This window comes from Sminthopsis crassicaudata, chromosome 3 (assembly GCF_048593235.1).
Source record: "Sminthopsis crassicaudata isolate SCR6 chromosome 3, ASM4859323v1, whole genome shotgun sequence".
In the NCBI taxonomy this organism is placed as follows: Eukaryota; Metazoa; Chordata; class Mammalia; order Dasyuromorphia; family Dasyuridae; genus Sminthopsis; species Sminthopsis crassicaudata.
The window spans coordinates 535,540,295-535,561,843 of NC_133619.1; the positions used below are offsets into that span (position 1 = coordinate 535,540,295).

The window sequence follows — 21,549 nt, forward strand, 5'->3', positions numbered from 1 at the left end:
AGCTGGGTCTACACAGAGGTAAACAAATGTTTCCAAAATTTGGCCATCACATATGTCTTTAGCTAAAAAGCAAAACAAGAAATTTTACTCAGTGGCACTGGATAAGAAGACTTAGCCCTACAAAAGTCTATTCAAATGCATAGAAACTTAATAATTTGTCCAGTAATAGGCTCATTACCACTTCACTTTCGGCCATCATATAGATACTTTCATAAAATTACACAATCTAAGATAAGGGGTGTCAGAAGTTATGTAATGTTACCAAAAAAATAATCCTCTTCCAAATTCTGTTTCAAGACTTCCAGTTAGATACAACCATTATTTCTTGGAGTATGCCACTTTCTTCTGGATAGTTCTAATTGGGAGGAAGTTTTTCTTTACATTAAGCCTTATCTCCTGCTCTATAAATTCTACTCAATGATCCAAATCTACTCTCTGGAGACCAAGCAGAACAATTCTAATTATGTTCTGCTGATATTTCAAAACCTTGATTTCCCCAAGTATTTTCCTTTTGAAGCTATCTATTCCCTAATTCCTTCAAAAAATTCTCATACAATATATTTTACATTTCTTTAAACATCTTTATTGCCTTTCAATTTTAAGATAAAGGACAAAACTTTAAAAATCAGAGGTATCTAAATTAGAGAACATAGTGGAACTATTTATCTTCTCCACAAAGAGTTATGAGATTTCTGCCATGTTCTGAAAAATAAAATAAATATTATTAAAGAAAATGAAAACTGTCAAATATTCTGCTTTTAGCAAAGGGAACTGTGGCAAATATTTAGATAGGTGTAATTTCTCATCATTAACATGTTTCTATATTTAATTTGGGAGTCTGAGGTTCAATACCAGCCAGGGTAAGTGCCCAGCCGGCACACTAGATTTTATAGCTACAGTGAGGGTAAGGGGTGAGTAGGGGAGATGTGCCTAATGGTTCCAGGGCAGAAAAGAGTACTTGGGGTGAGATTTTTAGAAGGATTTATGAAAACAGCTACACAAAACCCTGAAGCTTGGGACAGTGCACCCTCTGACAGAGTCTTATTTTAATGAAGAGTTAAAATTAAAAAGTAATAGGCTAGGAAAATGAGCAGAAAACAAAAAAGGTTTCTGATCATTGAAAGTTACTATGATGACAAGAAAAATCAAAATGCACACCCAAAAGATAACGAAGCCAAAGCTTCTATATCCAAAGCCTCCAAGAAAATAAGAATTGCGCCCAGGCCATAAAAAAGCTCAAAAGGGATTTTGAAAATCAAGTAAGAGAGAGGAAAAAGTTAGGAAAAGAATTGAGAGTGGTGCAAAAGAAAATACGAAAAAATCTAATGAGGAGAAGCATGCCTTAAAAAGCAAAACTGGTCAATCAAGAAAGGAGGCACAAAAGCTCACTGAGGAAAATAATTCCTTAAAAATAGAATTGAGCAAATGGAAACTAATAAGACAGGAGCAAATGAAAAACAGTAGAATGAATAAGAAAGCAAAATTCTTTACAACACATTTGAAACAAAGATTTACACTGAGATTTTAAAAGGGGCTAGATCAAACTCTATGTTTCAAATAAACTCAAAATGTAGAGGTAGCAATCATGACCTCAAAAAGAGCAACAACAAAAGTGTATTTAAAAGAAAAATGGGAAAACTTTGCCAAAATGAACCATAGACAATAAATTATGCTCCATACTTTAGATTTATGTAACAAATAGGGTATCCAAACATTTAAAGGAAAAGTGAATGAATTACAGGGTGAAATAAATAATAAGTTTATAATAGAGGCAGAATTATAGCACATGATAGGTGCTTCCTTATTACATATTTGATGAATTTATTCCATAACACAATTCTCTAATTAATTTCCAAATAATCTTCAAAACCCATTCCCAAATTAATTACTTCCACTTCTAAATAGATACCCAAATAGATTGTTATTTTATTGATTAATAAATAAGCAAATAGATTCAAAGTAATTTTGTATTGGCAAGGAATTGGAAATTGAGTGGATGCCCATCAGTTGAGGAATGGATGAATAAATCATAGCATATAAATGTAATGGAATATTATTGTTCTATAAGTGATAAACAGGCTGATTTCAAAAAAGCCAGGAAAGATTTACATGAACTGATGCTAAGTAAAGTTAAATAGAACCAGGGGAACATTGTACACAATAAATAGCCAGATTATGTGATGATCAACTATGATAGACTTAGCTCTTCTCAGCAATCTGGTGATCCAAGACAATCCCAACAGATGTCGGATGGAAAATGCCCTTCACTTCTTAAATTCAATCTGTTCAAAACTGAATTATGTTTTCCTCGAACACCCCCCACCTATCTTCCTAACTTTCAAATTATTATGAAGAACTCCACTATCTTCCTAGTCATCCAGGCTTACATCTTAGGTGTCATTCTTAACTCATCATTCTTTCTCTCTTATCCCCCATTTCAAATGAGTTCTCAAGTCCTGTAACTTCTACTTTCAGAACATCTGTTGTATAAATCTCCTTAATCTGACCTTTCTAACTATCCTGGTACAGGTTCTCAACATCTCATATTTGGAAAATTTCAATAATTTACCAGTACATCTCTCTTCCAAAAATATCTCCCTACTCCCATCTATACCAACTGTCAAAATGATCTTCTTAAAATACCAGTCTGACCATATTACTCCCCTATTCAATAAACTCAAGAAGGTAACTTATTTCCTATAGATTCAAATATAAAATCCTCTATTTGGCTTTTGAAGTCTTTCATAAATCTGCCCCCTCTTATTACACCTTAATCCCTTTCCATGTACTTTTCCAGTGACATTGGACTTGTAATTCCTTGATCACACCATTCATCCTTTACCATCAACATTTTCATTGGCTTTTGTTACCCATGCCTAGAATTCCCTGCCTTTTCATCTCTGACTTCTCATTTTTCCAGCTTCCTTCAAAACTCAGTTAAATCTCTATCTTCTGCAAGAAGACTTTCCTAATCATCCTTAATCTGTGCCTTCTCCCTGAGGTTATCCCTCAATTTATTCTTAATATGTCTTGTTTGTAACTACATGTTTACATATTGTTTCTCAATGCAAAGATTGGTGTTCTGGAGTTTTTTGGCCTTTCTTTGAATTCTTAGGAATTAGCACTGTGCCTTGCACAAAGTAAGTTCTTAATGTATACTAGTTAACTGACTGACCTCATACAAGTTTCCTAAACTATTTGGCCATTTGTCAAGGATGATAAACAGATGACTCTTTTCTGGGTATAGTTTAGGTCAGATAAAGGACTTTGTGATTTTGAGTTTTGTTTATTCTCATTCTTCACATCACTGAATTTCTCCATTAACAAACCTATGAGATTTGGTTTCTTAATCTGTAAAAGAAAAATAATAGCATTTGCACTTTCAACCTCACAAGGTTAATGTAGGGATCAAAGTAAGTTGATGGTTATAAAGCTCTTTATAACCTGTAAAGATCTACATAAACACAAAGTATTATTTCCTTTGAAAGCAAGATTATAAGATTGATATATGCCACACACATCGTATTGCTTGATTTCAGCTAACAAGCCAAACATTTCTAAACAATTATTATTTACTAGGCATTGTGCTAAATGCTGGAGATACAAAGAAAGGCAAAAACAAAATCCTTTATACTTTTTGGAGCTCACATTTTAGGGAGAAGAGATAATATGCAAATGACTACATACTTACAAGGTGTATGCAGTATAAATTGAGAGTTAATATCAAAGGGAAATAATTAGCATTGACTCCAGCAAGGCATTTTGCCAAGTCATTCAAGACAAGATGTTGAGATGTGGCTTGGATGATAACACAAAAGATTAGAAACTGTTCTAATGAGTAGACTCAAAGAGTGCTGACTAACAATGTGTCATTATCAGATTTGATAGGTATCCTTAGCTGAATGCTATTGCACACTTTCCTTGATTTTATTCCATTCAGTAGTTTAATCAATTACTTGACTGAATACATAATCTATTTATCAAAGTAGAGCTCTGGGAGTCTGAAAAACAAAATGGCTTGGTATTACTGGGAACTGAGAACTACCAAAAAGGAGAGTCAAATACATGATCCTTTTACTAAGCATTTTCAATAAAGGTTCCAGAATACTGATTCATAATGTATTAACTCACTCAATTATCTCTCTTCTTTAATGTTTGAGAAAACAAGTTCATGCTACTCTTTATCATAATGAAACACTTGAGAACAGGAACCATAACTGTCTAGTACTTTCTTATCTTATTCTGACATAGGATTCTAGCCTAACTTATGATCCAGAGTCACCAATTGTTTAGGGCTTGCTCTTTCTATTAGATTGTAAGCTCCCAGAGAACAGGGACTTTTCTTTTGCCTCTTTGTATCCCCAGTGCTTAGCACAGTGCCTGGTATACGGAGGGTGCTTAACAAATGTTTACTGATTGACTGACCTAACACCACTCCACAATCTCTCATCTCTACCTGCTTTAACCCTATCCCTCTCAAATTCCTCTCCTTGTCAGCCTCCCCCTTATATTGCTCTTTACAACTTTATCTGTATTATAAACTAATTTTATTTTACCTTTACCACAAGAAACTATCTTCACAATCCATAATTCTAAAATTCATCTCTTCTTTCCACTTCATACTTTCTAATTCTAATTCGAATTCTCAATGTGATTTCCACTTAAGACCACTGGTCTTAAGTCCATGGTACCAATTACACCCTGTCCTCCATCATGAATTCTTCCACAATGGCCTTATTGACACTAATGATCTGAATCTTAAATTACTCCCGTTATTCTTTTCTCTTCCTATATGGATTGCTGAATGTTCCTAAAGAAAGTTACTTCTGACTAGGTCTCCTATTAGTTGGTTATCTTTTCTCAATTGAGACTCCACATCTAGATGAAAATCATTTGTTTCTTCTAACTTACACTGAATTTTCCATTCTAGGTGTTTCAAAGCTTTTCTTCTCAAGCTTCCTCTACCGCCCTACTCCCTGCTGTTCCATGAGCACAGAACTCTACCTACTTTTTACTAAGGAAATAAAAGTTATATATCCTGAGTTCTCCTTATCCTATACCTCAAAACCCATCCATATCATAAATATTTCATTATTTGCTCTAATCACTAAAAAACACGCCATTTTTTTTTGCCCACACACACTCTTCCACTTGTGCCCTTCCTCTTCTTAGCTACTAAAGAGCATGCCCCTTTGATAAGTCTGTCTCTCTCTCTCTAATACTGTCTCCTCTCCTGCTATATACAGATTTGCCCAAGTCTTCTCAATCCTTAAAGTAACAACACAACCTGAGAAAGGAATAGGAGGCAGCGCGTGCCAAGTGAATCTAACAACTGCTACTCCTTCAGACCGCAAAAGATGAATCAAGTCATTTGCCCAAGAGCCCTGAAAATAGCACCGTCTCCCATATGACCAGCTTCTAGCCATTCCACTATGGTTATCATCAAGGGGAGTAATCAGTGTGGACAAGGAACCTTACCTACCCCACCACCACTTACACTCCAGACTGACATGAATAGGGAGGTAAAACCTGCCCCACCACACCATTGTATCTGCTTCTAGCTCAGCTCCTACAGACACTGTAGAAACAACGTTTATGGAAGCATGACTCAAGTACTTTCTCTGCAGCTGCTGTAGCCTCTGGTACCCAAAAACCACAGCTACTAAAGACTCAGAAAAGAAAAATTTTGATCCCAAAATTCATAATACTCTCAAATGTTTAAACATCCTAAAGCAATATGGCTTTATCAATGAAAATAACATTACGGAAGATTGTTACCATCTGCTTTGCTGCTGTGCCATAAGGGCCACTGGGCCTTTCCATCTGCACTACAAAACTGAATGTGACCATATTTATTGGGATTGTCTGGCTTTTTATTTGAACTTCTAATTCTTAGCATTATACTATGTACATAGTAAGGGCTTACCAAATCCCCTTTCATTTATTTATTTATTAAAAATCTTTCACTTGATCCTGTCATCCCATTAACCTATCATCCAATGCCTCTCCTTCCTTTCAAAAGGTTACTTTTAGAAAAAGCTACTTACATCAATCACCTCTACTTATTCTCCTCTCTTGTCTCAAGTTGTTAAAATAAGGCTTAAAATTATTCCATTCATTTGAAACTTCTTTCCAGAGTTACTAACAATTTGACAGTTTCTAAATGTGATGCTACATTTTTAGTATTCATCCTTATTATTTGGATAATAATTTTTTTTTCTATTAGACACTCAGATTTTCAGGATACAATTATTTCTAGCTCTTATTTTACCTGTTTCATCACTCCTTCCCATTCATATTTATTGGATCCTCATCTCTCAATCCCTAAGAATGAGTAATCTCCAGAAAATTCAACTGGGTCTTCTTTTCTTCTCTTTTTGCTTTTTTTTTTTTTAATTAATTTTATCGATTCCAACAAAGTTTAAGTATTTCTCTACGATTTCCAAATTAAATAATTTGGGGTTAAATAAATAAGGGTTAGATAAATATCTAACCCTTATTTCACTCACTGAACACCAATCTCTACACCAATTACCTGATATATACATATTTCCATATAAACATCATACTGGAATTAAATTTTTTAAATAGGCAAAATTGGAAGTATCTTTCTCACAAACCTCATATTTTTTATAAAGACATAGCCAACTTTCTAGTAATCAAGATAAACCACCACAGAGTTATATTCAATTCTCCACTGTCCTTTAACTCTAATACCTAATCAGTGTTCAAATATTGTTGATTCCACTTCAACAATATATCTCACACCAATCTCCTCTTGATTCACATAGTAATAATTCTACTTAATGTCTCCATGACCCTTTACCTAGACCAGTGGCTTCAAAGTATGATCTGGATGGGATGGTGGGGGAGAATCCTTTAAGGGCTAAGTGAATTTAAAATTATTTTCATAACAATACTACGATATTTTTTATTTTCAATATGATAAAGATCAATAGTTATGATCTACTTAAGCAAAAGTTTTTTGGGAGGGAGTAACTCAATTTTTAAGAGTATAAAAGGAGGGGGCAGCTAGGTGGTGCAGTGGATAGAGCCTTGAATTCAGGAGGACCCAAGTTCAAATCTGGTCTCAGACACTTAACACTTCCTAGATGTGTGACCCTGGGCAAGTCACTTAACCCCAGCTTTAAAAAGAAAAGAAAAAAGAAGAAGAAGAAGAAGAAGAAGAAGAAGAGTATAAAAGGCTGCTGACAATTGCTAACTTAAAACTTTAAAAATTTTCTTAATTGTCTCTTATTCCAGTCTCTTATCTCTTCATTATATCTTCCACAGCATTGCCACAGTAATGCTACAAAAGTGAGACTAAGAATGATCCTCTCTCATTTTCTTATTGATCCTATTTGCAATTGACTGATTTTGTCCTGTAACTGCTTTTGTGCTATAACTAATTAAATCACTTCTTTGTCTCTGAACTTAGTGTCCAGCTGACCTGTAATATGTCAAGTTTAAAAATTCGGCTCTCATGTCTTATGGAATTTAACTAACTTTGGAAAATGCATGTGAGCACAAGGGGAGTTTGAGCATAATATCCTTATTCCACCAAACTATCCTTTAAAAATGTGTGGTTTGTTATTCAGAAATCTGAGTCACTATTTTGCATTTGCACTGACACAATAAGCACTTCTTAGTTTGATTAGAAAAGAATGGAAGTCAGGGAGAGGGGTGTTTCTGGTCCCTTTCGAAATTTCCAATCACATTGCTCCATAATCTCAGCTTTGTATGTTCTATACTCCCCAAAATCTAGTTTTTCTAGTGGTTTTTGGCAAAAGTGGAGGCAACCCATTGATCCATTTATTGACAGGTATCTTGCTCCTTGTGATGAATATTATCTTGCTCAGAGATCTGCCTCAGTTTACCGTTTTGTTAAAATATTAAATGCAACAGAAGCAAAGGTTGACCAAGTTATTCCTCTGCAAGAAATGTTTGTCAGATCTTTGTTACCTCAAGGATACATAAACGTGGCATTAAAAATCCTTCTAATTTGACTTTAGCCCACCTTTGCATTTTTATTGACCATTACTTCTTTTCATGACTTTATGTTCTGGCTAAACCAATCCAAACCTAACCAACTTGACATTTCATAAACCATCTCCATCTCTATGCCTCTGTATAACCCAGAAACTACTTTCTCTTTATCTCTATATCTAATAATTCTTAAATTCCTTCAAGATTAGAGACATTTTCTCTATGAAATATTTCCTAACCTTTATTAGCACTCACAATTTGGGGAAAGACTTGACATAAGAAGACCAATAAGTAGGCTTTGTCACTTCCAGGTGTGAGGTGACAAGGGTCTGCACCAGGATTATATCTGGGAACAGATGGGGACAGAGATTAAAGATACTTCAGTTAGAATTAATAAGACTTAACAATTGATTGGATTTGGGAAGTGATAGTGAAAATGAAAAATCAATAATTGAAAGCCTGGGTAACTGGGACCATAATGGTTCCCTTGAGTAATAGATCTGTTCAGAGATAGAAGTTTAATTTTAGACATGTTGCATTTAACATATCTACTAATACTTCTGGAAGTCATGAGAAAGATGGGTTCAAATAATCACTATACATAGAGATGATAACTGAATCCATGGGAACGGTAGAAATCATTAATCAAAATAGTATATAGGATGGAGAAAAGAAGGCCCAGGACAAAAACCTCTGGGATCACTCTTAAGTTAGCAAATGAGAATTAAGTCATTACACTTGGCAATTAAAAAGGTCATTGGTTTATTTTGGAAAAAAAAAGTTTGAATTGAATGATAAGGTTGGATATCAGATTGAAGGAAGAAAATGGGAGGAGAAGAAGTAGAAACCAAAGATGTTTTTCTCAATGAACACAGTCATGAAAGAGAAGAGAAATATAGGACTATAATAACTAGAATTAATGGTAAAGTGTTTTGTTACTTTTAAAAAAATAATAGGGGAGAATAAATTTGTTTTTTTTAAGCAGTAAAGGAATAGCCAAGTGAAAGGGAAAGATTAAAGATTAGCAGGGATAAGGATGATAGAGGAGATGAGATGGAATAAAATCACTTCTTTATGCAGAGGGAAAGGAGATAGGATGCTTCTTTCATGAGAGACAAGGGTAAAGAAGATATAGTAGCAGAAGACATATGGAAAATGTGAAAATGAGAAAAGAAGAAAAAAAAGAATTCTTGCAAATTGCTTCATTTTTTTTCACTGAAGCATGAAGAAAAGTTCTTAACAGTATTCCATTCCTTAAATTCAGTGGGATAGCAGCTAAATTATGATTAAGCTCTATTTCTTACCAAGGATCTCAAAAAGTTTAAGGTATTATTGAGGTTAAAAAAAGATAAATTTATGTCTACACTGGTAAAATTCTCTTCATGAACTAGACTATTGCCTTACCTCATTTTATGTTCAGGTGTTCCTCATAATTACTCCAATAAGACATAGAAACATACCACATAAGGTCCTAACTAGGAAATCCAAAAAAAAAAAAAATCTTCAGATAAGCATCTAGGAGAATGACAAGGCAAACTCTTTGAATGCACAAACTACTGCTATGCATTAACATCCCAGATCTAGCAGAGTAGGTCCTGATGTCATGAGGAGGGCAAAAATAGTTGGCTACTAACTGTAACTCTTATACCAAAACTGAGACACAGATAACACACAGATTGAGGAGGGGACCGATCCTTAGGAGTGGCAGGCCAGGGCAAGGTAAAGACTTGGGACTCAGACTGTGTACTAGAGCAAGAAGTAGGAACGGAAGTATGGAGAAGCTATGTAACTTCGACCCCAGGAATGGTAGACAATCTCACATACAGCCTCTACTTCAATCTAAAGCCTCCAAATGAAGCACAGTAGGTATCTTAAGACTAAGGAAAAGACTGAGGCTGTATCACTCCAAACTCAGAAAGCCTGCCAGCTAGTAGACAGTAGATAGGCAAGAAGCAGTAGACTTGAACTCCAACAAGGGAAAAGCCTAGGGTTGTGCTATTCAACAATGAATAAATGGACTATTTGCTATATATATACATATATGATGTATAATTGAATGCTAAAATTAAGAGAATATCAGCTTTTCCCTATGATAGAGGAAAAATTAGAATAAATCAGGTATGTTAAATATAATTAACTACTTAATGCATTAAATACCTTATTATAAACTTCTGTGTTACTCTTATATGTTTCAACTTAACTTTGCCAGTAAGTTTAAAAGGGATAATTATGTGGCGTGGGAAGGCAGTGAAAACTTCCCTACCACTTGGTGCCTGAGATAATCCACTATGATGATATCAATTTTCCCTTTATGAAAAAAATTAGGAAAATCATTTGATACCATATGAAGTTACATGGTTTTATAAAGAAACTAGTTATAGTAAATATTTCAAGAAGATATTATTTGTTATCAAAGTGACACAATGTAATATAATGAAAAGAATAACACATATGGAGTCAAAGGATCTATCTTTAAAATTTTATCTCTATTACTTACTAGCCATAGCCATGTACCTAAATATTTTTGTCCACAATAAGCCTAAGTTCCAATATTTGTAAAGTAAAAGTAAATGATATCTAAAATCCTTTACATACTATTATCTTATTTTTATTTATAATCAGTAGCCATAACCATCTTAACAATAAAAATTTAGTATTATGCCCCCTGTGCTTTCCTTGCTATTCTACATAATCTTTATTTAATAAACTAAAATCATCTTTCTTCTCATCAATATTTTACTCTCCTGGTATCTAATCTTATAGTGAAGAAAAATAGAGTAATCAATAAATCCATTAAAAATACAGTACATCAAAAGCAATGTTCAATTAATTTTATAAAATTTAAAATGTACATATTAACTTTTGTTTTTTTACATATATTTTAAAATGAATAAATGGTATTCAGAGATAGATGTTTAGATACATTAATTCTTAATTTTGCTTTTATTGCTTTTAAAGATGTCCAAATCTAGACACTGAATGATTTATTCAGCATATTATCCTTTGTTCCACACTGCAATATTATAGTCACCACTATTTATAGGAGGAATATATACACAGAATTCATTTGTTTTTCTAGTGTTAATCTCATTATACTTAAATTCTAATATAAATTGATGCTAAAACATATTGATAAATCTGATTGGATAAATTATTTAATGTGTGCTGTACTGCTTTATCAAAGTTAAAAATGCTCATTACAAAATGAAAGAATATCAGGACACTGAAACTTGTTCAATATGAGAGAGTAGAGAAAAAAAAATCAATTCCTCATTTCCATTATACCAACTAATATATTCTATAAGTTAAGAACTTTAAAAGTGTGAAACCACAAAACAGAGTTCAGGGGGCAGGATCCTATTTAGCAAGATTACCTATTACCTAGAGTCCCTAGGTTTCATGTTTTGCAATACCCAGATACCTCAAATTACTAAGAATGTTACACTGAGGCTCCATAACATAAATATCAAAAAAAAAAAAAGAAATTTGAGAACCTAATAAATACACTTCTATCACAAAATGTACCTTACTGTGTTGTCTTGAAGATTTTTGTAAGCAAAATTTACTTGTTAAAGCATTATACAAAACTGTAATTTAATCTCATTACTATTATTATGAAAAAGGAATTAAATTTACTCATTTGTTCTGTTACCTACTCCTGATTTACAATTTTAAAAATCTTCATTCTAAGCAGTAACTTCCAGACACTTTAATGCATCAGTTTCAGTAGTAGAGGTTTTGAAGTTGTTTTACCTCCAAAATGAATATTAATAATATGATATTATACTTCTAACCTGTAAGGCATTTTATACAGAAATTATGGGGTTTTTCTAATAAATGTAAAAATAAACATTTTGAAAAGAAAAATCTATAATCTAGATTTAAAAAGGGTAAGTATATTATAGTCTATACTAGAATCTCTTTTGTACTTATGATTCTTGAGTACTGTTTTTCCATTTCCCTTCCCTGGGGAATATAATGAATTACAATATTATCACTCATTGCAATGAAAAAGAAAAAACAATCAAATCTACACATTGATAACCCCTAGAACCCACACAAATGTCATAGTGATCCTAACTCATACAAGTGAGAATTTAAATGGGGAAGGGAAACCAATCAAATCTACTCATTGATGACTCCATAAAACCCACAAAATGTCATTATTGAAATTGTTATAGCATGTGAAATACCCTTAGAATTTTGAACAGTTTTTGTAACAGAGAATTCTTTCAAATTTCTTAATTCAATAGTAAGCCAAGTGGAAGGTGTGGAGGACTGAAACTCTGAAAAAGGTGTGCTTGAATCAGACAAGGGAGCACTTAAGGCTAATTACCTATGGGATGAGAGACAATGACTCTGTTGGCTCTTCTCATTGTTTGGTGTGGGCTCAATGTTTGGTGTTAAGCTAAATGGAGGGGGGCCAAAGAGGGATTTTGCAGCAGGACAAGTAGGAGAGAGGCTGGCGACTCTGGACTCGAGAATCCGGGATTCTGGTTGGCTGCCTCTTTCACTTCTCCCCCTAAAAGCCAAGGATTTTAATTCATCCTGACTCTGGCTGACCCTGAAGCCCTCCAGGGAGCTAGCCCATACTGTACAGGAAGATATTCTAACAATTTGTTCAAAATTGTTAATCTACTGTTTACCTATATCTTAATACGTCAGCTCCTTCGCTAAAATTGTATACACCTTACTACTTAGATCACACCATAACAGGCCAACATTATCATACTGAATTCTAGTCATTTTCTTACCATATTTTTCCTCCCATCCTTTACTCTGCATTCCACATGCTACAGCAGTTTGAATGATATTTCAAGAATTATCAATAAGGAGATCTGATTGGTTTCCATCCACCATTTCAATTGTTACAGTAATCAAATCAACACTACCAAGGCTAGAAAACATGTGTCAATCAATGGCCCTAAGACTCCATTTTCTACACCTACATGATGCTTCAAACCTATAAGACCTTCTTAAAAACTTCTCTCCTAAATATATAGCATTCCTCTATTATAATATAAGCTCCTTAAGAGCAGAGACTAACTTGTTTTTGTAATTATATCATGAGATATTTTTCATGATTCCCAGATATTCTTCCTATCCTACTTTTAGATAGTGTAAGGTAATAAGTTACTCAGATGATTACTTCAGATTCTGTGGGGAACAGAACGTAATTTTAAAGTCATTCTAGAAGGTATTTCCTATTGAAACTATTTCCAATAAACTAATTCCTATCCCAGACCCTCTCATTGTCACTGTTGGAAATTAAGATTGCTACATCACTTACTATTAATTTGTCTGAACATTAAGCTGAAGAAGTGTTATGCAAAATATAACAATATAGTTTTGTTTTCATTTTTGGTAAAACTAAATCTGCCTACTATCTGATAACTGTCTAAAATATTTAGGTTGTCATTTGAATGAAAGGAATTAACATAAGCTAATGCTTTTTTATTTAAGAAAAGCTGTTAGACAGCTTGCTCTATTTTGTTTACTTTATTAAAAAGCCCAAATTTCCTGTTACGAAACAAGTCAATCATCTTCTCTGTGCCAGGTCATCTCACTTGCTATTCAATGTGACATGCATACAGATATGCAAAAATCCCAGTTTCTCTCTATTTTCAGATAGTCTATTGTTGTCACATTGCTTTCAGTGACACAACAGCAAAATGCTGCAGCATGAAACAAATCCTGGCATGCAGTTTAATATTATACTGATTGCTGAAAGCCCAGAAAGCTTTCACTAGAATATGGGATTGGTTTCATTGTAGCTGAGGTCAGTGTGCCGAATCTTGAGCAATGTAGCTTGTTATTCAATGATTAATGTGCTTTCTGATTTACTATTGAGAGAAGAACTATTGGTTACTGAATGCATGAATGTATACATACTTTAATGTTGATAACACTGAAATATGAATTTTGCAATTATACACATGGTTTGGGTACCCTAAGTTGCAACATTTCCTTAACAATCCTTAATTTTAAAAAGATAAAAAACTTTATTCAAGTTAGACAAAAACAAAAAATAACCAACTATTTTTGAAATTAAAAAGCAAATTATAAAATGATCAAGCCTCTCCCATTACTTCTAAAACAAAAAGTCCACTTTAATGTAACCCTCTCAAGCTACCCAGATATCAGATATTTACCCTTCGGAAATGATGATTCTGGGCAAAAATGGCTAGACAGTGAGTACTTATTATACTTCTTCCTAATTAAAAATCATGATATTACATTGTAAAGGATTTAAATTCTCACATTAAAAGACTGATAAAAAAGCATGTGAGCTTAAACTAAGATACAAATATTTAGGCTAAATATCAGCAAGAAACTCATAATTGTGAGGGCCATGAATCATTTAAATCAGTAATAAAGATGTTTGTGTTAATCTCCTTTAATCAAGGCTATGAGGTGGTAGTTGAGGAAGGTGGATGCATTTTGAATGCAATTATTTTTATTACTTTCCCCATAAGGGGATATTCTTTATCTGTGATGAAGATACTGCTCTATGAGAGATCTATATAATATTAGTGTGGTATAGAATACTAGTATAATATACTATTGTAGTGAGCAATAACAATTTGCTGAATAAATGAATAGGTCTGAAGTTTTTTGCCTTTATCTGTTCTTTGCCTCACTATTCACAGTATTGTTAATATCCTCTTTCAAACTTTTCAGGTCACTTAAAGGAAGAATTTCTCATCTTGCTGAAAGTGAATGATTAATTCTTTCAGTGCTTTTGTCAGGTCACTCATTGTTGATGTTGCTCTATCACAAGGTCCTCAGGGAGCTGCAGAATTTACTATTTATATTGGCATTTATATCTGCATTTCATGGTGTATGATGGACCAGTATAGTAACATGAAAAATAATTTAGAGTAGTTTCTTTTTAAAGGAGCTTATATGCTATTACCCTACTGGCTTCTCTTCTGGCAAGGAGATATACCATTTTTGCCAGCTGTAAAAATTAAATGAGAAAGTATTAAAGGTTTGAATTTGTTTTAAGAAAGTTTGCTCCTCTTTACTTGCAATTCCTTTTAAAGATAAATATTTCTTCTTTAAGGGGCACTGACTAGAAAAATATATCAAAAGGCTGTGTGAGAAAAATTAAAATTCAACATTAAAGATAGAATGAAGAAATATTAATCTAATTTCAGTATGAACAATATTGTATTGTCATTTGAGAATTTATTCTTTCCCATCATCTCTAAAGACCAGTTTTTCTAAATATTAAATATAAAGTAGAAAAATGAACTAGAATGCAACTTTCTTCTCATGGGAGCCTTAATTTTGTGTTTTTCTCTCAATATTTTCTACAATTATCTTAACTGAAAGCCTTTTTAAAAAGTTTTCATATCTTTGGTCAGGCTTTTTGTGACAGAAGCACACAATATTTTCAATTGTTTCGTAATAAACTATATTTTTTACTCTGGTCTTAGGATTTCTTCTAAGAACAGGTCAGCAAATAATCTATGATTTATCATCTCAAATTGTACTGAGGGGTTAAGTGATTTTACCAGGGTTACCGAGTTACTATATGTCAGAGTGATGATCATTTGAACTCCTATTGTGCTTACTTCTAAGGACAGTCATCTATCCAAAACTGAAATCAATCATAATAAATTTCATAAAAATGATAATTCAAGTATTCATGGCAAAAATATCCATTATCTGCTAGGCTGGAAACAGGAGAGCATCATCAAAATTTCAAATAAAAATTAAGAATAGCTTTTCTAAGACTAATATCAGTGAAAAAGCAGTGATTTAAAACCATACAAGTATCTGTCAAATCCTGTGAGCTCAACAATGTCCTGCACAGAGTAGGTACTTATATATATATATATATATATATATATATATATATATATATATATATACATACACACACACACACACACACACACACACACACACACACACACACACACACACATTTATTTATTTATTTATTTAATTTTTCCTCCAAAAATGGAGGAATAATAAATGCTTTATCACCAGAGTGAAACTTTGTTTGGAGAGATGCCAAATATGTCCTTATCTATTTCAGCTGAAATTTTAAAAAATGAGTTAATTTCTGCTAAATAAAAAACAAAAGTATATAATATTTTAAAACAAAATAGAGGTAATTACAAACTGTGATTGCCACTATTCTTACCTTAAACAGACAACGGCACACATATTCATATACCATATGTTTTAATGAGCTGATAAGAGACTGGATTCTCTGTTCAGTAGTTTGAGATTCCTGTGTATAGCAAATGGAAAAGTTGAAAGCATCATAATGAATGGCATTCCAATATGAACTATCTAGAATTTGCTTCCTCTGTCTCTAGCCATCAACATAATGTTACCTTCGACTCTGATCTGTCAAAAAAGTAACTCTGGTGGAAGGAACTTTATTCAAACTGAGAGAACTGCATTTATGTTTAAATTTTCTGAAAACCTGGACAGCAATGCATATAATTTCCTCAAATAGTTGTTTTTATCCTTGAGAATGATATTTTAATTTAGTTATGATAATAAAATGCTATATAATTGTAGCATTCTTATTATCATTATTATATCATGCTCTTTTTTAAGAACTTCAAATTTATGTTTTTATTCAAAAAGTTTTCATTTAAATAAGAAAGAATATGTAAGTGCTTGAAAGTTGGGTAACAGTAACACAGTTCACACCAAAGCATTTCCATTCCAACTGGTGCTAATAGGTTTGAGGTCTGAAGGTCACTTTAATCAGACACACTGTAAAAATGTTAATGTCTTCAGTAGCCCTCAAAGTGAAGTTCATCATACCTTAGATGTGATGTTTTGATTGCTTTAGATTAAAATTTCTAGCCTCATCTAACATATTAAAATGAATACCTTCTATAAATTTTACAAATATCCTATATAAACTATAGGATAAGCCCAGTATTTTGAAAGTTCTCTGCTTTCATAAAGGTTTTAGAACACCTGAATAGCTTATGCAGACCAAAGTCTTTTGGAAATACGTCATCATCGAAAGGAACAAAAGGTATGCTGCTTAGCACAGCATGACTATCCTTCATCCTATCATATCACTTTCTACTACTTATAATACAAAAACAGAAGAAAAATTGATGTCATATAGGATCTCTACTGTAGTTTCGAGGTAAATATGAATTCTTATTTACTAATAATACAAAATGACTTTGATTAATAGTATTTGAACACTAGTGAAAGAGGCAAAAATGGGAAAAAAATGCTTTAAGCTTAACATTTTTTAGTAATGGTACTGTAAGACCTCACTCTCAAAAACTAACATAAGAAAAACATAATATTGATATTAGTTTAATGTAACTTTAACAGACCATAACAAATTCAGAGGGGAAAATAGACCTTGAAGAAATTAGAATTGGATCCACAATGGGGATAGTTACCCGTGATCATGGTAATAATATCAAAATTCTGAGCTACTTAGCTATAATTCAAATGTCAACTTTTCTTCATTTTTCTTAATTTTGACTACAAATATACTTGCAATTAAAACTGTTTATAATAACTAAATAAAGCTAAGAAAGAGTCCAATGTCTATGTGACCCAGTGTTGATTTTGAAAAAAAAATGTATTTTTTTTTATTCTTGGTGATGTTAGTAATAAACTACATCAAAAACACAAAAAAATATATTTAAAGGTATCTAAGAATTTATCTAATGAACATGAAATAATTTTTATTTAATTTTGTTACAAATTTGAAATTTATTTCCTTACTTACATTTCTTTACTAAGCTATTGCAGACACCGTTAAGCAATTTTCACAGAAATCATATTTGTTCAACATCAACAAAATAGGATTATAATAATAGGGCATAGTGCTAAATTTTAATAAAAGTAATTCACATTTATGTAGCACTAAAAGGCTTACAAAAAGCTAGATATATCATGTTATTTGATCCCCAGGACTTGCCTGTGAATTAATTGACATTATTATATTATCTCTATTTTATAGATGAGGTAGCTGAAGCTAATAGATATAAGTGACTTGCCAAGGCTTAAACAATTTGAGTGATTGATATAGGATTCAAATTTGGGTCTTCCTATGAACTAAATCGTCATGATTTATTTTGTAATATATTTTTAAATTATCTGTAAATCTAAATGGAAAAAGGCAAAAATGAATCATATTTCACTTTTGCCTGTTCTCCTACAGGACATAAGATTCTTAGAAAAAGGAAATAGGGTAGGAAACAGTGTGAGAAATGCCCACTTTGCCATCAAGAGTTTTTTAAAAAACATTTCTGAAAATCTTAAAATTCTAACTCTATATTTGCAAAAGAATTTCAGTTTTTTTAAAAAGCAGAAAACTATATTATTTATTTCATTATACAGAATTTAATTTATTGTAAAAAAACAAAGCAATGAGTTCAAATGGCTTTAAGTCTCCAAGAGAAAAGAAACACTAGGAATGGAAATATCACATAACTGAAAGCAACTGCTGCAGAGATGACCATGAGGCATTATACAGGCCAGTAATCATGTCAATCAAACATGTCAGTTTAATCTGAAGGGCATCAGAACCATACAGCTTAAAGTCTGGAAATATCATGGCAGCTAGACTTCTCTACTAGAGAACCTCGTACACTTGGTTTCTTATGAATTCTAATTCTATTTTAGAAAACAACTTCAATAAAAAAAACATTGTTGATCAAACAATTAATGATAACTACACTTTCACTGATTCCTTTAAAAAATACAATTAAAAATGACTCTTTGAGGAAAACATTAAGTATTCTATCTTCAGACAAACAAAAAGATAAGGGACTTGCTTTACTGGAAAATTATTATAATTGTTCACAATACCTGAAAACATACAACATTTAAAAAATATTAATATCATATGGTGTTATTTTAGCAAAAGCTTTATTTAGTTGAATCTGTCCTATATGATAGGATTATATACTGTATGGAAAAATAATTTTATTCATTGTTTTGATTTGTGATGTATTCTAATATGGCAACATATGTATTGATTTTACATTTTTCTATGAAAATTTTCAGAGCAGTTTAATATTGGTAAAGATCACAAGTAAAGTGATTTCATCACTGTACCCTTGGTTTCAGGTTAAGACACATACCTGTTTGTTCTGCAGAGCTCGTTGGAAAAGTCGAAGGAATGAGGCCAAACTAAAACGGTACATGTTATTAATTTTAGACAAGTCTGAAATAATAAAAAACATCTTGCTGGCATTTTCAGCAAGAGGCAGATAGGCATCCCTTTCCTGTGTATAAAACAAAACAAAACAAAAAGCTCAAGATCAGTACTTTACTGCCATCTAAGGACCACTATGGAAAAAGCTACTCAATATTTTACCATTTAGCATAATTATAGAATGCTGAAGATGAAGATGAAGGTTGCATATGATCAATTCTAACTCTTTTATTTTATAGGTAAGGAAACCAAAAACTACTAAAGGTCATGTAATAAATTAGTGGCCGAGATGTAACTGGCATTTCAATTACAGTTGAGGCAACTTACTCTTCCTACATCTATCATATACCTCACATTACATCTTAGCTAAAATCAGTAACTTCACAGCATTTTTCAGATTATGTGGAACTTCAGAGATCAATTAATAAAAACCCTTTTAAAAATAAGGGGAAAAAAAGCTTGAAAAATTATCAGAGTTAGTTGAGAATAAAGACAAATATTAGATAGGTCTCTTGATTCAATTTTCAATGAACTACAACACACGGTTATATGAAGATGCAGTTCGAGTTACACTTGCTGATGCCTGAAACATGGGAAAAAATCACCAAAAGATTGGTGTTGGAAAAAACGAATGCACATTACTCTAACACCTACCTAAAGACATTTTTTGACCTCAGTTAAAGAGTTCTCACCCAAATTTTTCATCTTCCAAACCCCCAGTGAAGGAGAACCACTGTATTTACCCTTACATTTTTCCACACATTAGGACAGATACAGTTGTTTGTAATTGTTTTGGGGGGAGAAAGGTTGTGCAATTTAATAGTATTTTTTTTTTTTTACCAATTATATGTTTTTCAACATGCAATTTTATAAGATTGTGAATTCCTAATTCCCTCATCCAAACTTTCCCTCTCCCCTCCCCAAGACAGCAATCCAATACAAATTATACACATACAATCACTTTAAACATATATCTGCATTAGTCGTGAAAAGCCATGCACAGGAAAGAAAATGCAGGACTTCCAGCCAAGATGGCGGCGTGGAGGCAGACAGCTGCTTGAGCTCCGTGTTTTCTCTCAGGACTTACTTCATGACAAGCCTCGGAATTAATGCTTGACCGGAAAAGAAACCCACAAATAATCACCCAAAGAAGACATCCTTGAAATTCACCAGAGAAGGTCTGTGTTTGCTCGGGGGAGGGTCAAACAGACTGGGCGCAGACTGAGGGCAGGCAGCAAGCAAGAGGCAGACAGCTCACACAGCTCAGACCAGAGGGGGGAGGGGTACGTTCTCTGCCATTTCTGCAAAAAAGACTTTTACCCCAGTGTGGATATTCTGTCTTGGCAGCAAGCCAGGAGCAGCAGAGAGAGTGTAATCACCACCATAGGTGAAGAATAAAATCCCAGAAAGCTAGAGTCTCTCAGGATCGGCCACCCCACCCCCACCCTGAGTGACTCAGCACATTCTTAGAGCTTCAGAGCTCAGACACAGTGCAGCCATCGCTGTTCTGTTAGTGCCTCGCTGCTGCCCTCCCCCCCCCCAGTCTGTAGAGGAGGCCTGGTACACTATCCAGCCTCATCCCCCCCAAAACAGACCAATTGTTTCTCTTGTCAATTTGTATTCTTTGATTCCTGCTATGACAAAATGAACAAAAAATTCAAAAGGGTTCTAACCACTGACAGCTTCTGTATGGAGAGAGAGCAGACTTCAAATACTGAGGAGACTAAAAACAGACTGTCCCCAGAGGAATCCCCTAAGGGGGATATGATCTGCTCCTCAATACACAAAGATATCACAGAGGAAATCAAAAAGGCTCTCACAAGAGAGCTAGAAGACAAATGGGAAAAGGAAAGGGAATCTTGGCAAGAGAGACTGGAGAAGTCATCCAGAGTGGATAAAGAGATCAAATCATTAAGAAACAAAATTAGTGCATTGGAAAAGGTAAACAATTCGAAGGAAAACAGGATTAGTGAGCTGGAAAAGGTAAACAACTCCAAGGAAAACAGGATTAGTGAGCTGGAGAAAGAAAACAGCTCTCTAAAAAATAAAATGCATGAAATGGAAAAAATTCCCTAGAAGAAAAAAACTAATTTAAAAACACAATTGGACAATTACAAAAAGATATTTAAAAAGTGAGTGAAGAAAATATATCCTTGAAAATTAGACTCAAACAAGTAGAAATGAATGACTCAAGGAGAAACCAAGAAGTAGTCAAGCAAAACCAGAGAAATAAAACAATTGAAAAGAATGTCAAGTACCTTATTAGAAAGACAACAGGACTAGAAAACAGATCCAGGAGAGACAATTTGAGAATAATCGAACTCCCTGAAAAATGTGAGGAAAAAAAGAGCCTGGACACTATTTTCGAGGAAATTGTTAAAGAGAATTGCCCA

The 21,549-nt window shown here is 33.2% G+C and overlaps 1 protein-coding gene across 3 annotated transcripts in view; it reads right to left on the reverse strand.

Moving 5' to 3' along the window:
* The window catches only part of DYNC2H1 (dynein cytoplasmic 2 heavy chain 1), a 394,253-nt gene that overhangs the window by 166,092 nt on the left and 206,612 nt on the right, over positions 1-21,549 (reverse strand). For all 3 annotated transcript variants that reach the window (XM_074304391.1, XM_074304390.1, XM_074304389.1), the window contains 2 exons: positions 19,083-19,226; positions 16,145-16,234 (listed from right to left, as the gene is read on the reverse strand). In XM_074304391.1, the coding sequence (XP_074160492.1) occupies positions 16,145-16,234; positions 19,083-19,226 (234 nt within the window). The remainder of the gene's footprint in view (positions 1-16,144; positions 16,235-19,082; positions 19,227-21,549) is intronic.